The sequence below is a fragment of the Scomber scombrus genome, chromosome 19, assembly GCF_963691925.1.
Source record: "Scomber scombrus chromosome 19, fScoSco1.1, whole genome shotgun sequence".
NCBI lineage: Eukaryota > Metazoa > Chordata > Actinopteri > Scombriformes > Scombridae > Scomber > Scomber scombrus.
In genome coordinates, this window is record NC_084988.1 from 18,220,330 (window position 1) to 18,237,846 (window position 17,517).

The 17,517-nt window shown below is 41.7% G+C and overlaps 1 protein-coding gene across 1 annotated transcript; it reads left to right on the forward strand.

Moving 5' to 3' along the window:
* Positions 1-2,656: 2,656 nt before the first annotated feature.
* Positions 2,657-17,166, forward strand: si:ch211-195o20.7 (cytospin-A). Its single transcript, XM_062439786.1, has 11 exons — positions 2,657-2,770; positions 4,497-5,099; positions 5,289-5,341; positions 10,039-10,574; positions 10,936-11,032; positions 11,173-11,239; positions 15,019-15,079; positions 15,450-15,546; positions 15,916-16,032; positions 16,120-16,179; positions 16,308-17,166. The coding sequence occupies exons 1-11, from the start codon at positions 2,731-2,733 to the stop codon at positions 16,395-16,397; spliced, it is 1,821 nt and encodes a 606-aa protein (XP_062295770.1). The 5' UTR covers positions 2,657-2,730; the 3' UTR covers positions 16,398-17,166.
* Positions 17,167-17,517: the final 351 nt, after the last annotated feature.

The window sequence follows — 17,517 nt, forward strand, 5'->3', positions numbered from 1 at the left end:
CAACAAAATCACACAAAAAATATCAATGGAAATCAATTTCATTAACCCATGGAGGTCTGGATTTGGAGTCACACTCAAAATTAATGTGGAAAAACACACTACAGGCTGATCCAACTTTGATGTAATGTCCTTAAAACAAGTCAAAATGAGGCTCAGTAGTTTGTGTGGCCTCCACGTGCCCATATGACCTCCCTACAATGCCTGGGCATGCTCCTGATGAGGTGGCGGATGGTCTCCTGAGGGATCTCCTCGCAGACCTGGACTAAAGCATCCGCCAACTCCTGGACAGTCTGTGGTGCAACGTGGCGTTGGTGGATGGAGCGAGACATGATGTCCCAGATGTGCTCAATTGGATTCAGGTCTGGGGAACGGGCGGGCCAGTCCATAGCATCAATGCCTTTGTCTTGCAGGAACAAAGTTCCTGTTCCTCCTTGCACAAAGGTGGAGGTAGCGGTCCTGCTGGGTTGTTGCCCTCCTACGGCCTCCTCCACGTTTCCTGATGTACTGGCCTGTCTCCTGGTAGCGCTCTGGACACTACGATGACAGACACAGCAAACCTTCTTGCCACAGCTCGTATTGATGTGCCATCCTGGATGAGCTGCACTATCTGAGCCACTTGTGTGGGTTGTAGACTCCGTCTCATGCTACCACTAGAGTGAAAGCACTGCCAGCATTCAAAAGTGACCAAAACATCAGCCAGAAAGCATAGGAACTGAGAAGTGGTCTGTGGTCACCACCTGCAGAACCACTCCTTTATTGGGGATGTCTTGCTAATTGCCTATAATTTCCACCTGTTGTCTATTCCAGTTGCACAACAGCATGTGAAATTGATTGTCAATCAGTGTTGCTTCCTAAGTGGACAGTTTGATTTCACAGAAGTGTGATTCACTTGGAGTTACATTGTGTTGTTTAAGTGTTCCCTTTATTTTTTTGAGCAGTGTATATATATATATATATATATATATATAAACAGGGCAGAACATATTTTTACATTAACATGTGCTATTATCTAAAGTGTTTTTGTAGTTTTTGCCATTAAAGTTAGCAGGTTGATGTCAATCCATACTAACGAATCTGAAAAATGTCTGCTGGACCTGAAAATACCAGTGACCATGCAACCTGCACCACTTACCTGTTTCCTGTTTACAACTGTGCAGATGCTGGAATCACCAGTGGATATTTTACATCTCATTGCCGACAGATAATATTCATCAACAATGAACTCATACATTTTAGTTTAATTCTGCCATTAACAACCTACACATAACACTAAATATTCACAAAAAAATAAAGAACAAAATACACATATTCAATCCAACAAGGCACCTGGACATGCAGACTCCATGAGATAAACAGTGAAAAAAGATGTGTAGGTAGGCCTAGTTATTTGCATAAATGGAAGGGTTTTTACAACATTCCCAAACAATTTCAATAATACTAATGAGTAATCAGGCCACCCATTAAATCTGCAGATGCAGATGCACTGAAACTGACATCTTTAAATTTGTTGTGATACAGAATACAAGCAACCTTTGAGGAGGTCTGAATCTCCACAGTGTTGAAAAGACGTGTAGGAAATGACTCTCTGGAGCTGCCTGGCACTGTAGGTCAGTGGGTCATCAGTCTGTGTGAGCCCATCATCATAGTAAGTGATGAGATAAATGAGGAGGGCAGCCACATCCAATAGGCAACAGGTTTTTCCTAATGCAGCCTAACTGTGCCCTCCAGTGGACACATCCAGCGCATGATCTGTGCCATCAGTCATCGATGTTCAAACTTTTTTGCACTTTGCTCTGCTGTGCGGGTAACAGTCAGGCCTCGTCTTCATGTAAATATGTTTTCTCCTGGAAAAAAAATAGAATGTGAATTGAACTTTTCTCAAAGAAAATGCAGCTGCATTTCTCTGCCTACCACTGGCTCTGCTCAGTGAAGACTCGGCGAGGCAGTGCGCTTGGTTAAGCAACGCTGGAGGAAGCATTGCGTGGAGGAGAGTTCCAAACTTAGAACAAAAGGGTTTTGGATTTATTTGTCCGCTTTCAAGGGTTTGTAACCATTTTTTTGTAATCCTTTCCAAACTAGAGGTACGGTGTTTAAACCAGTTGGTCACAAAGTATCGCAACATGTTTTCAAATTTTTGGATACGGACTTAATTCAAGCTTCCGTGTGAAAGTTTGATCAGGCTTTAAAGTTTATGCCGTTAGATCGGAATTGTACGTTAGTTTTATCAACATGTGATCTAGAAACTATTTTGCCAACTTTCTCCAGTTTAATTGGTTTCGATGGCCCTCTTATTTGTGTTCTTCTGTGTTGGTTCTGGCGCATTCCTCATGCGTACTAATTAGATGCATTTAAGCGAAACATGCCAATAGCTGTGTTACATGTGGTCACACTGGAGTGTCCTGCAGATAACCTCACCCAACCTCATTGTGTAAAGGCACGGATTTGTTTTATAGGCTGTCATTCGAATGTGTAACATGAATTCTCCGTAAACTTAATCAGTCTATCATAAACCTGAAAGGGTCGGTTCAGACTAGAACTCACCGTTCTTGGAGAACAGTGCATATGTGTGTGTGACTTCATCTATCATTTCTCTGTGTGTGTGTGTCTGTGTGTGTGTGTGTCTGTGTGTGTGTGTGTGTGTCTGTGTGTAGGTCACCTCCACAGTACCACTTTGGTCCAGGCTGAGTGAAAGTGCAACAAGCACCTGCGGGGTGCATCAGTGGCTGCAGTATGGGCAACTTTTCCAGCAAGGACAGCCATGGACCCACAGGTAGGTCAACACACACACACGAGCCTGCGTTTCTTTCTTTCTTTTTTCCAAATTCGCTAGCTCTACTCAAGTCACTTTCTTTGACTCTCCTTTGGTGTGTCTCTGTGTTCTTAAGTGGATTTGAAATGTTTGCCACTACACACATGACTGGCAGTGTGTTTTGGCCTAATGTTTAGAAATGTGTTTTTTAGAATAAGGGCAGCACACCTCAAAACTCTGATACATGTAGAAGAAAAGAATGGTAGAGGGAAAAAGGAATGGTACAAGAAAAGTGAGTATGAAAGAGGGGTGGATGAGGAGTCATTGTGAAAGTGAAGCCAACAAAAGGGGAAGCAGGCGGAAAGGCTAAGTGTGTGTGTGCATGTGTGTGTGCATGTGTGTGCGCTGAGCGGCAGCAGGAATCTTGGCAGCCCTCCTGTGTGTTGCTCAGTGAGTGGTCATTCTCCTTGCGTCCCTGTGTGATTCGTTCTGGCCCCGCCGGGCCAGCTGTGATGAATCGGCAAAATTCCCCAGCTCAGCACAAGGGCAGCAGATTAATCATAGGAAGTCTAATGCTATCTGACACACACCCTCACCTACAGACTTCAACGAACACACATACACACACACACACACACACACACACACACACACACACACACACACACACACACACACACACACACACACACACATACTCTCTCTCATTCAGTCAATCTGCCACCCATGCGTATGGTTGGACGAGCACATTAAGGATTGGAATGAAGAAATAAAAAGCAGGGGTGGCATGAGAAAGTTATTAGACAATCCTGTCATTCTTTTCCAGTGATTTGGCTTACAGCAGGTGGTGCATAACTGCTGTTCTTACAACATGAAAAAAAATCATTCATTTTAGGGAGGCTTTTGTCCAAACAAGGAAAAGGGGGAAAGAAAAGGAGACATGACGCCCAGTGGTTCCCATAACTTCTTAAATTATTTTCGGTGACATGCTGTGAAGGGCAAGGAACCTCGACTTAAAAGGTCTAAATGCGTTATTGTTACTGTGTCAAGCTCAAATTTATGCTGTAAATACATGCATTTGTCTTCTGTGTATGTGTGCTCCTGAATTAGAAGAATGAATGTCGCAGCAGCAATGTGGATGAGCAGTCCAAGAGGAATGTCTCAATTAAAGTATTCTTCTTCAGGGGCATGGCCTGGATGATTGCTGGCCAATAAGGGCCTTTGCTGGTCTGGTTACCTCACTGAATGGTGTTTTCAGTGTCAACATGCCAGACTAGTGACCACTAAACTGTTTGCTTCCTTCGGTGTGGCCACGATTCACTTCTTTCAATCTGTTTTCCTGTGTCTCAATTATTCAGAGCTTAAAGTTCCTCTCAACTCAAAATAGGTTTTGTATATTTATACTTCATTTGAATGTTTGAACTTTACTGTGCAGAGTGATTTATGTACAGAGTTTGACACTATAAGGCTGTTTTCACATTACATTCATCTGCTCTTGCAGAACTTTTGAAATGAAAAATATATGTATATTCATAAATTCAGGATCTTACAAAGAGGGAGAGGGTCTAGATTTAGTACCTTTTCTAAAGATTTTTAACTAGGTAATTGATCTTTTTTGATGGAACATCAGACATCAGTTTCTCAGCAGAGTGTTAGTGTTACAGTATTTTTATACATCTTGAATCATGTCTGGTGTGGGGTCTTTTAAGATCCTTATTTTATCTGAATTCACTTCTTTTTTCTCTAGGGGCCCCAGTGGATAGTTTCCACACTCCTCCTACTTCTCCACAGAGTGACCTGCCAGCTGTCCCCCAATTCCTTCCCCCTACATCACCTCAACCTTCTTCTGCAGCCCCAATTTCATCCCCACCTCCAGTCCCAGTCCTCACCTCCAGTGGGAAGAAATCACAGCCGAGTACCACCCCGACCTCTCCTGTTCCCCCTCCTGATTGGAGGCCTCATCCACCAGTCATCTCAAACAGCTCTCCAATTGGTCCAGGAGTTAGCCCAGTGCACAACAAGCCAGGAAATACTGTGGCGGTGAAAGGCCAAGTTGCTCTTGGGAGGAATGGAGGTCCTTCTACCTCTACCCCTCGGACTCCAGCTGCTCAAGGGAAGTGTGTGGCTGTCAGCCCCACAAAGAGCCTCTCATCTCCAACTAGTTCCTTACCTGTTGTGCATAGCTCTTCCAAGCAGAACTGGAGAGAAAAGGACAGCGGTCTCAGCCAGTCTCTGCTGCCAAGTCTGGAGGCTGGGGACAGCCAGGATGAGGAAGTGGAGATGCTGCTGGAGGAATGTAGGACTACGTTGGGTATCACAGCAAGTCAGGATGGGGCCACAAACAAAGCAGGCAAGAATGATTTGTCTTTCAACAATAGTACTGAATAATATTCCCGCCTACAATGTTTTGTATGACATTTTATTTCATTGTGGGTTCAGCATTTCACTGTTTTAAGAAGGGCAAATCTATTTCCTTGACATTGTTTTTGTGTTAGATATGCATGTGATGTTCTCTGACTTGTTTGCACCGTTCCCTCAGATATACTGAAGTGTCTAGTGACAGAAGTGAAGAGTCTGAAGAGCACTTTACAGGTGAGACATGCTCGAAAAGGCTTTTGTTTTTAAATATGTTCTGTCCTGTTCTTTTTTTCTAGTTAATGGCATCATGGTAGGGTTTTTTGGTTTTTGTTTATTAATTTCAAAGGTTTCTGCAGTCGCCATTCAAATGTATCTTTCCCCTTTCTGAAGTCCTAGTTTTCCACACATGAAACGCTAAATTGGAAGTATAGCTATGTAAACAGGAAGTCACTTACTCCAATTATAAGTCAGTGTAGTGCTTTTGACCTTTCATCCGAGAGATAACAACCTGTCATCCCCCAACCCCCCCTATCACAATAAGTCCTGGAATAGGCCCCACTTGGCCCTCTTGGAGCCTCAGCTCTGTTAATGGAGGTCTTCCTGTCCTCTGTTTCTCCTGAGAGGCCCAAGAGAGGAAAATAGTCGAGGTCATCTTCTGTCCAAGTGTCTCGTAGCTCACGTGTGGTGATCAAAGACATAGTTGCATAAGTTGTGACTCCTCTTTACAAATGGAGAACATCAGTCTTGACTGGTAGCAGGACACCTATTGCCTTTATTGTTACATTTTTAAAACATTAAGAGAGTGGACAAGTTAGAAGGGAAGATTCAGTTGCAGCAAGCCTTCTCAGAAATGTTTCATCCTTAAAGTTTTTCTCTCTTTTTATTTGACCCAGACACGATATGTTTGTTTTATAGGGGGCCTACCAGCTATTATGGAATGATTCATTATTTAGTCCCCGACTCCATTTATGAGTCATTATAAGAATAAAAGATCCACAAGCGTTCCACAGTCCAATTGCTCAGGCATTCCATGCTCTTATGTGGATGGTGATATTTTGCGGTAATTTCCTGTCAGTCGGTCATTCCAATTCCTGACCCTCCCTTATGAGGATTGTAGCCTGAGGCTCCCAGCTTCCTCTAGTTCTGTCACAGATTACAACAGCTGGAATATGACCTACAGTATGCCTCCCTCAAACCCACCTCTTTCTCATCTTTTCTTCTCTCAGTGACTACAATTGTTTATATTATTCTTTTTGCAGTGTATTACAATCAAAATTATTATAATTGCATTAAATTGCAAACAAGTGCTAATCTGACGCACATGACCATCATGTAGCTACTCACATTCTCTTCTACTCATCACACCTCCTTCATGCCACCTTTTTCTCTTCTTGATATTCTAACCCTCCTCTCCCCTGTCTTTCCTTCCTCTCTTTTCCACTTTCCCACTTTCCCACTTTCCCACATCCCCACGAGGGCCTGGATATAAAAGCCTAGCATAGGCCAGCAAAACCTCATAGAGACTGTGGTATAGCACTGAGAGGTAGCCATGTATTAGAAATCGGGGCAATCCAACACTGTGTTTACGTGGGCTCTCAGTAGGGCAATATAAGCTAGCAAAGCTCAACTTTATGAACCCTCTCAGTCTGTTCTGCTGTCCTGGGAGCCTTTTTTGGGGAGAGCTGGAGAAGGGGAGAGTAGTGCGGAGGAGGGGGTTCACATTCGGCTGTTCAGGAGACAAAACTTGTTTTGTGCAGTGTGGCGAGGCAAGGGGGGGAGGAGGAGGAGGAGGGTTGAGGGCTGCAGCTTGCAGAAACTGGCTGGCCATGTGTTTTTGTGTGTGTGGTGCACGTGAGACAGAAGACTTGCAAACATGTACAGATGCATTGAAAGTCTTGGCGAGTGCAATTGGTTTTGTAGGGAGCCCCACCGCCTACCTCCCTCTCCCCTTGCTGTGCCTCTCTGCCTTTTCTTCATTCCCTCATTCTTTCTCTATCAGAAAGCTGACCGCTCCTCCCTGAGCGCAAGAACTCACAACAACTACCCTACAACTTTTGGTGTAATACTCTCTTATATCTCATCCCTTGCTTCCTCTTTCTTTCTTCTCCCCACCCTTCCTCTATCTCATTTCCTCCCCTCCTATTCTGTTCTTCCACTTCCATCAATCTTTCTGTCTAACCCCAAGTTTCTTAAGCTCTTTTTCTTCAGATATGACCCCCTGTTTTTTAACCTTTTTTTTTACTGTGTTATTTAAGTAGCCATCATTCTTCCAGTCACATTCTGTCAGCTAAACCTCTCCTCGGTGCCTCTTCATCTGTCTTCATCTTCACATTCCCAAATGCTTCTGTCTGTCTTCTGTCAACCAGTCGTAATGTATTTCGGATGTACTGTATTTAAACTGAATGTTGGGGGGAAAAAAGATGACTACCCAATGTACAGTAAACTACTAAGGATGTTATCCAATGTGCCATCTGTCTGTGCTTATGTGCTCCATCAGTCTTCAATTGTCTTAACCAACAAAAATGAAAACACTCCATTCATGGCTGGGTTGTGGGTGTGTGTGCGTGGCTAGTCAGATTTAGTTACCTCCTGGAGATTTAGTCGAAACTCTACTTTGGAATCAGTTCCAGGTGAATGCTGCCGGAGATTTTCTGGAATGATCTGCAGGTCCAGCAACCCTGGACTCAAGAAGCCATGTATCTTGAGGCTACAGAAGCTGTTCAAATTTAGAATGAAGATTTTGTGAGCTTGGATTGGAGAATTGGAGGAGGAGGGCTGCATTCGTGAATGTTCATGCTGTGTTGAATTTGCAGTGCAGAATAAATTACATTGACTTGTTACCTTTTTCTTTGATGTCTCCGGATGTTTAGGAATGCAAATTGTAAGTGCCAGTGCCAGCTGAGGTGAATTTTGGCCATTTTGTATCTGTATGGCAGCTGTAGAGGGATGAAATATCTGTTAATAGGTGGATTCAACGGACTGTGGAAAGTTGGAGAGAGGAGCCATTACAGAGTTGGGATGTTTCTAAAAGTATGTGTTAGAAAGACTGGGTGTGGAGGTGAAATAGGGACACATGGGTTGAACACACACGTGCACACCCACATACACATACACAATCTCCAAGGGTGCTGGACCCTTTCCAAGAAATATCAGGAAGTAAGATGTGCATCAAGAGTATAGATGTGTGTGTGTGTGTCTGTGTGAATACTGGATACCACATCTGGTCTTGCAGTGGGGCACTAGGTCAGCTCTGTAGGGACTAAGTGGGTGTGTGCATGTGTCTTAAAACTGACAATCCACACCCTTATCACTGAGAAGCGCCCCTTCCTGTTTCCTTAAACAGACACGCTCCAGTTGGAGTGTTCACGTCCAGATAACAAAGGCTCTGTGATGACAAGATCCTTCAAGTCCAAGTTGAATTTTCAGTATTTCCTAATATAGATCGCCTCCAAACAGGGACCAATATCCTTCTATTTATTTGACTCATTTCCAGGGAAGAGTGTGCATTCCAATCTATGAAACTGATGTGTGTGAGAAAACTTTACAATATGGTTTGGTGGTGAGGTAAAAGAATAAGGGAGGTGTATGTGTGGGAGAGAAAAATGGAATATGGTCTGTGTATTCAGTGTAATCGGGTCCAGCTGTGGTCTTGAGTCACTGGTCAGACAAGAGAGCAACTTGGCTCAGATATCGCCTCCTCCTCCACATCGCCATCCATTCTTCATCTAATTACCCAGCCCCCTCCTCTCCTCAGCCCTCCCTCACATCTCTCTGGCTTACATTTCTCCACAGTCACTATGCTAGCTCTGTTAAATCTTTGCATGATTTCAGCCACTTTTATTGTCCTTTCTTTCTTTGTTCCCTTCGTTCTCATTCCGTTTTATGATGATGGTTGCTAAACGTTTTTTAATAGCCTGGTATCATTTACCTTGTGGCTTCATTGGCTTTGAGAGCCTCTTTTGATGAGTATGTACTATATCCACAGGGGCAGTGTTTGTCCATGTTCAAGACTGGGATACTTTCAAAGACAGTGAACTGAAATCTTTTTCTACGTTAGTCAGTCATCTTCTCAGATATGAATCTGAATTTGTTCCAGGAGGTTCTTGTATTCTTCTTATCTGCTGCTAATTTCTGATGGATAACAGTGGATAACAAGGGAAATACCTATGGAGTGACAAGGTTGATGACACAGAAAGCAGTTGCATTATTTGTTCTTGGCTCTGCTCCAAAAAATGTTGCCCAATACTTATTTTGTGTATGTGTGTGTGCTGAAATTTGTTAGATGTCCTTTTTTCTAAAAAATTGTGCAAGTAAACACATATTCGTGTTAACTTGATGTCAGATGATATCAATAAAACACTCTGGGCAAAAATGTTTGGCCCATGATTCAGTTAGGCTTTATTAAAGTTGACTTATCAGCTCCACTCCCCTCTGCTTGCTGAGGCTTGCCACTCGTTCACTTTTAGTCTCTAATGAGGGTCGAATGGATAGTTGTTCATTTGATTAAAGTCATTGTCTGTTGTGGGTTCAGCTATGTTTGCTTTTGGTAGTCATATCCAATTTGGGTTTAAAAATGCCATTTGTAATCCTTTTCAAATAGAAGTAGATTAATGTTTGTTGGAGTTTTGTAGCCTAACCTGTCTGTTAAGACTGTAACAAAACCACAAGCAAAGTGAATTGATGTGAGTGATCTGTGGGTCTGTATATAGACCTACTTAAACTTATGAGCCATGTCACTTTTTATGAGGTTTGCCTTTACAACTAGTTGCACTTCTGTACCGGTGAATTAGAAAGGGTTTAAGTACACATGCACTTTGGGACAAATCCACACCTTTATGAATACAAGTTTTGACTTGCAAAGTCAGATAAATGAAGGGACAACTGGTGCGTTGCAGTCTATGTTTTAAGTGCACGCTTTTTTTGCCTTCCAGACGGAGCGTGGGGAGTGGCTACAGTTCCAGGCTGACCTACAGGTGGCAGTGTCCGTTGCTGACCGTCTACGAGCTGAGGCTGAAGAAGAGCTGACTGCGCTCCGAACGGCCCAGAAGGATGTTGAGAGGGAACTGGCTGCTGCCCAGCAGAGACAGAAGGAGGCTGACATGCAGCTGGTCACCCTGAGAGGGGAATTGAAGGAGAGCAGGCAGAGACTGGCTACTCTAACCCAGACTCAAGGCAAAACTGACGTCCAGGCTCCATGTCAGGAACCGGTGAAGCTCAACGGCGAACCAAATAATAGCAAAGAAGGGACCCCGAGGGGCAGGGAGAGGGAGGTGTACAGGTTGGGACGAGAGGCGTCGCAAAGTGGGAGTCAGAATGAAGTGATGAAGAATGACGTCAGCGAGGAGGCCAGAACAGACTGCAAGGGTGTGACCAAACGTTATCTGAGAAATGTGACCAATGAGGATAGAAGTGCAGAGGAGGTGTGCTCTAGTGAGACACGAAGGACGATGACCACAGAGAGGTCAAGGTGAGATTGGCTGTTTATAATAATGATCTGAAAACAGTCCACTTAATCTGGCTCCCTTTATTAAGGCACTGCATGCACTGTAATGTGTCAAATATTTCAAAACAAAGTCTCTTTAAAGTTTTGCACATTTTCTGTCTGTCACAAATGGGTAACAGTCAAACTATTTGGTCAGGACTGTGATTGTGGTTTTCTTTCAAAGTATTGCATTCAAACCGCAGAGCTTCACAGGGCGACTTGAAGACAGATTGAACTGTTAAATTTACAGCTGGAGCCAAGTTGAGCAGCTGTCTCAGAAAACCGCTATTAAAAACAGTCTTGTTGATCGGCTCTGTTCTTCTAATTCTGTATTGTAATGTTACAGAAGCCTGTCCAGATTACCACCATCTTCAGACACCCCCACATTGCAGAATGGAACCTCCCAGTCCAACACTGCCACAACAGCTGGATCTTCAAACAAGGTGAGATTCTTTACCTTGTCTTTAAGAAGATATTTTATTACTTTTGTCATTAGCAAGGTAATTGGAAAGTGCTTAGTCAGCTTCTTTGCTGTGAATTTAATGATTTGACTTAATCCAAAGGAATTTTGTTTGTTTTCAAGACTGTGGGGCAAATTAGAGGCAGAAAAAGTCTGGATTTGCAAGACAGCAGGCTGAACACTGATACAGGTGCGTGTGTGTGTATGTGTACACAGTATGGTAATGTATCGTGTAGTATGTATTTGTGTTTACAGTTGTATGCAAAAGGTTGGGCATCCCTTGACAAATAACATATTTGGTGTTTGTTTTTTTTGATTGAAAAGATTTCCTGGATATGGCAAGCACTTTTTATAGCCAACTAAAATGGGCTACAGTTCTTGAATTTGGGATTTTCTCCCATTCTTCCTTGCAAAAGACTTCTAGTTCTGTAATATTCTTGAGCCATCTGGAATACACAGCTCTATTAAGAACTACCCACAGATTTTCAGTTATGTTTAAGTCAGGAGACTGTGATGGCCAATCAAAAACCTTCAGCTTGCATGTCCTGAGGTAATCCATGCTGGATTTCGAGGTATGTTTAGGATTATTATCATGTTGTAGAAGCCATCCTCTTTTCAGCTTCAGCTTTTTTACAGATGGTAGGATGTTTGCTTTCAGAATTTGCTGGTATTTAGTGGAATCCATTCTTCCTTTAATCCGTGCAATGTTAGCTGCACCACTGGCCGCAATGCCACCCCACAGCATGAAAGATCCACCCCCATGCTTAACAGTTGGCAATGTGTTCCTTTCATGCTCTTTTCTTTTTCTCTAAGCATAACTTGCTGATTGTGTCCAAAGAGTTCTTCATCAGTCTACAGCGCTTGTTTCCAGAACACATCAGTCGTCTGTAGATGTTCTGTTGCATTCTTCTGATGTTGGATTTTATGATGAGAACACAGGTAACATTTTCTTCTACTGTCTCTTCCATGAAGGTCTTGTTGAGACTGCTAAATCTTCCTGCAGGTTTTTTGCAATCAAAAAGGGGTTTTGATTTGCCTTTCTCACCAGCATACGAGCTGAGTTTTCTTGGTCTTCCAGGTCTCATCTTGACCTCCACAGTTCCCCTCAACTGCCATCTCTTAATTACATTTCACACTGTGGAAACTTCAAGCTGAAAATGCTTTGCTATCTTCTTTTAGCCTTCACCTGCACTGTGGGCATCAATAACGTCCATTTTTAAGTCTTGCACAGCTTAGAGGAACCCATGGTTGCTGAGTGTTGACACAAGGTTTGAAGACTCAGAGGACTTTCCATATCCTAGAGACTACATCTTTTGTAATAAAAAATCACCAAAATGTTATTTGTCAAGGGGTGTTCAAACTTTTGCATACAGCTGTTTGTGTTTTTTTCACTTTACTGTATACTGTAGCTTAAAATGTAATGCCAAAAACATACTTAGCGGCACTAATCCGTTTTTTTACATACATAATCACTCAAATGACTACGTGTAATGTGAAAGGTTAAACTCGAGCTGGATTACAACCCATGCACAAACAAATCATATACAGTGCCTTGCAAAAGTATTCATACCCCTTGAACTTTTCCACATTTTGTCACGTTACAACCACAAACTTAAATGTATTTTATTGAAATTTTATGTGATAGACCAACACAAAGTAGCGCATAATTGTGAAGTGGAAGGAAAATTATATGTGGTGTTCAAGATTTTTTACAAATAAAAATCTGAAAAGTGTGACGTGCATATGTATTCAGCCCCCTTTACTCTGATACCCCTAAATAAAATCCAGTACAACCAACTGCCTTCAGAAGTCACCTAATTAGTAAATAAAGTCCACTTGTGTGTACTTCAATCTCAGAATAAATACAGCTCTTCTGTGAAGGCCTCAGAGGTTTGTTAGAGAACATTAGTGAACAAACAGCATCATGAAGACTAAGGAACACACCAGACAGGTCAGAGATAAAATTGTGGAGAAGTTTAAAGCAGGGTTACGTTATAAAAACATATCCCGAGCTTTGAACATCTCACGGAGCACTGTTCAATCCATTATCCGAAAATGGAAAGCGTATGGCACAACCGCAAACCTACCAAGACATGGCCGTCCACCTAAACTGACAGGCTGGACAAGGAAAGCATTAGTCAGAGAAGCAGCCAAGACGCCCATGGTAACTCTGGAGGAGCTGCAAAGATCCACAGCTCAGGTGGGAGAATCTGTCCACAGGACAACTATTAGTCGTGTACTCCACAAATCTGGCTTTAATGGAAGAGTGGCAAGAAGAAAGCCATTGTTGAAAGAAAGCAATAAGAAGTCTCATTTGCAGTTTGCCACAAGCCATGTAGGGGACACGGCAAATATGTGGAAGAAGGTACTCTGGTCAGATGAGACCAAAATTAAACTTTTTGGCCTACATGCAAAACGCTATGTGTGGCAGAAACCTAACACTGCACATCAACCTGAACAAACCATCCCCACCGTGAAACATGGTGGTGGCAGCATCATGCTGTAGGGATGCTTTTCTTCAGCAGGGACAAGGAAGCTGGTCAGAGTTGATGGGAAGATGGATGGAGCTAAATACAGGGCAATCCTGGAGGAAAACCTGTTAGAGGCTGCAAAAGACTTGAGACTGGGACGGAGGTTCACCTTCCAGCAGGACAACGACCCTAAACATACCGCCAGAGCTACAATAGAATGGTTCAGATCAAAGCATATTCATGTGTTAGAAGTCCAGATCTAAATCCTACTGAGAATCTGTGGCAAGACTTGGAAATTGCTGTTCACAGACACTCTCCATCCAATCTGACTGAACTGGCTGAAATGACTCAGGGGGGCTGAATACATATGCACGTCAGACTTTTCAGATTTTTATTTGTAAAAAATCTTGACCACGACGTATCATTTTCCTTCCACTTCACAATTATGCGCTACTTTGTGTTGGTCTATCACATAAAATCCCAATAAAATACATTTAAGTTTGTGGTTGTAATGTGACAAAATGTGGAAAAGTTCAAGGGGTATGAATACTTTTGCAGGGCACTGTATGTATGTGTACATGTTGGTTGTAACCAAGCTTAATTATAACATGCACAAGTATTGTCCATGTTTTTAAGAATTTCCCTGTGAAAAAGCCATCTGAATAAAGGTTATTAAACCTTTTGCCAGAAGAGTGCCCTGGACCTTTCTTCTGTTTTGAACTTTTGTGTTCACTACCAAAGAGCACCACTTTTGTTTGAACTTCCCAGCACTCTTTCTCTTTAAGAAAGAGTTGACTGGTGAACCCACAGATAACAATTAGCTGATTCTGCAGTTTCCCTCAACTCTATGGAGTTTTACAGCCTGCAATGTTTGGTTAGATAGATAGATATAGATAGATATACTTTATTGATCCCAAGCTGGGAAATGACAGTGTAGCAGCAGCATTACACAGACACATAGTGACGATACAGTGACAATAACAACATATAGTATAAGGATATAAAGAATAAGAATATAAGAAAAACAAACTATACATACTAAAATAGCAAAATATAAAGAATAAACTATACATAATAAAATAGCAGTAAATAAAATAAGATGTAATGTACAAAAGTATATACAACAGATTGGCAGTGTTGATTTTAGTGCAAAGTAAATGTGCGATGTGTGTAGTTCAGTATCCCTGTGGTGTATTTAGCTCCAAAATAGCCAGATATGTTTCTCAGGAGATGGTGGAGACCAAAACAAGAGAGTTAAAAGAGCGAGAATATTGGACTCACTTTCTACTGGAACAGGCAATTGCTTGCTAGCAAGTTTGCCATTACACTCTTTTTTAGCCTCTGTTAGTTTTTTAGCTTTCCTAGCTTGTTCTGCATCCCCCAAGTGTTTCAAACATCAGTTAATGCTCCTTTAAACATCTAAACTCTTAATATTTACATGTTTAAGGGTTGTATAACTGAACTTTTCATAATCATGACTTGTTTTGTTTCTTTACAGGAAAACGTGAGGAGTCTTTAAACAAGTACAACTCTGCCCTCACTGAGCTGCCGCCCACCAAGTGAGTACACACACACACACACACACACACACACACACACACACACACACACACACACACACACACACACACACACACACAGAAGAACAGGCAATTTTGTCCTACAGACAAACCTGATTGTTACATCCTGGGTAAATCTAATTACTTGTTTCAACCCAAGTACATTTGTCTTGTGAACTCATAAAAATCAGTACTGAGGCCAAAACACATCTCTTACTTGATGTGTTCATTACATTTTCTTTCCGATAACTGAGTCCACTGTGTGACAAGATTTTCATGTAACTAAAGTTCAACTTATAACAACAACTCCTGCAGGGTTAAAACAAAAAATTTGGAGCCTCTCAGCAGTTTGTTGTCTTGTTGTTGACAGGTCCCAGGATGGTTTCAATCTGCTGTTGCGTCGCCATGGAGGCTCGAAGAGAAACTCACTGCTACGCTGGTGTCAGAGCCGAACCCAAGGCTATAAGGTGACCCTGGATATGAAGTCTTCCATAAAGCTTCGCAAGACTACGTTTATTAGCAGTACTTTTTAGCACATTAGCACTGATAATAATTAACAACAGTAGCTAAGTATGGTTTGTTCAAAATACGATTACAGCATATACTCATCTTGAAAAAATATGTTAAGTTGCATGAATACTGCATGCTGTTGTGATGTTCAGTAACAGGAGTAGAAAGTCAGAATTTTACTTTACCAACATCTCTTGAATGCATCATCCTTTTCGGATTTTACATTTTAATTATATTATAGTTGTACTAGTGTTTTAAATGTATATGAAACCATTGAAACTCATGTGATGATCCCATTCTCCTTTTTATCTTATCTCTCCATGAAGAATATTGACATTACCAACTTTAGCAGCAGCTGGGTGGATGGTCTCGCGTTTTGTGCTGTCTACCACACCTACCTCCCTTCACACATCCCTTACAGCACCCTTAGTCCTGAGAACAAGGTAGGAAACAGTACCTGGTACCTGTGTAATGGATAGGACCTGGTGATTTATGATGTTCAATGCATCAATTGTTCTATTTTTTTTTAGAGGGAGAATCTCAGTCTGGCATTCAAAACAGGAGAGACTGTTGGGATTGCACAATCTCTGGTAAGCCTTTAGTGTGTTTAAATGAATTATAAATTCATTTTACTGTAGAGCTTAAACTAACTTCTCTATGACATGGTTGATTTTGTAAAGTGTAAAGAGTAAAGTCTTTAAATTTGGTTGTTTAACAGACTGTAGTGGAGATGCTGAGAGCCGGTGGCCCTGATTGGCAAAGGGTCCTGAGCTACGTGGAGAGCATGTACCGACACTTTGAGATGTGACTGCTGGATGTACTAACAGTCAATCCTTTTGTGGATCCTTAAGTACTCATCACATACTATAAGTCAATTATAATGATGGCTCCCTTAATACTTTACCATACCTTTTGTTGGCTGTCTGAAAACCAGAGAAACTGATGTTTTTCTGTCAGCAAGAAATGATGTTCAAAGCTACAATCTGCAACTTTTTGACATTAAAATACTTGTTTGCCCTTTGAGGTGCAGCATATCTTAGCTTTTTGTTTAAGATTTTGCACATACTTGTGGTAATAACTGAGTAATGCATACTGTTCATCTCAGTGTGATGGAACCTTTGAAAAAACAACTATACATTTCCAATTTAAGTGTAGTTTGACATGGTAGTTTCCAGAAAGATAAGAACAGCATTACATTGTTTATTGATTAGTTGGTTATCATTGGTTACACAGTCAGTGTTGAATTCCTTGTGGTTTGCATTCTCAAATCTTACATACTTACATATTCTCCTTTTTAATACAAAAAGTCACATATTGTAGCCTTTAAAATAAAGACTGTCATTGACCATCATATTGCAATTCAGAATATCCAGACACACCATTGAGGAAGGTAGTGGTATCTACAGGTTGAGTTACTGTTAATGTCTCCACACTGGTACTTCACTGGCAGAAAGTACTGTATTACATCATGATCTTCATTAAATCTGTAAGCAGTTCTTAATCTGCATTTGGTTTTATTTGCTATTATGTTTTGTCTTTTAATCTTGTACAGTATGTGATGCTTTGCAAAGACTCTTCTTTTTCCTGGACCTTTTAGCACTCCTATTAATATGCACTCATGTCAGCACTTTGTTTGTGTATGAATGTATTAATGTTAGTACAGATGTTAATGAACTGCTGTGGTCTTCCACCGGCTCAGTAGACATTCAGTAGCAAGGCTGTTGTCCAGCTGGAAATGTCTGTCCAAGATCAAGTTTCTGTTTTTGAATAACACTTGATATTTTTTTTGCTTTTTTGTTTTTTTACAGACCGCTCATTCACATACAGCCATGTGTGGCAATGATCAAAATCTGAGTGCCTCCTCTGTGTGTGTATATATGTGCGTGCCAGTGCTGTTAAGGTGCTCAGGGATGCGCATTAGAGGAGTG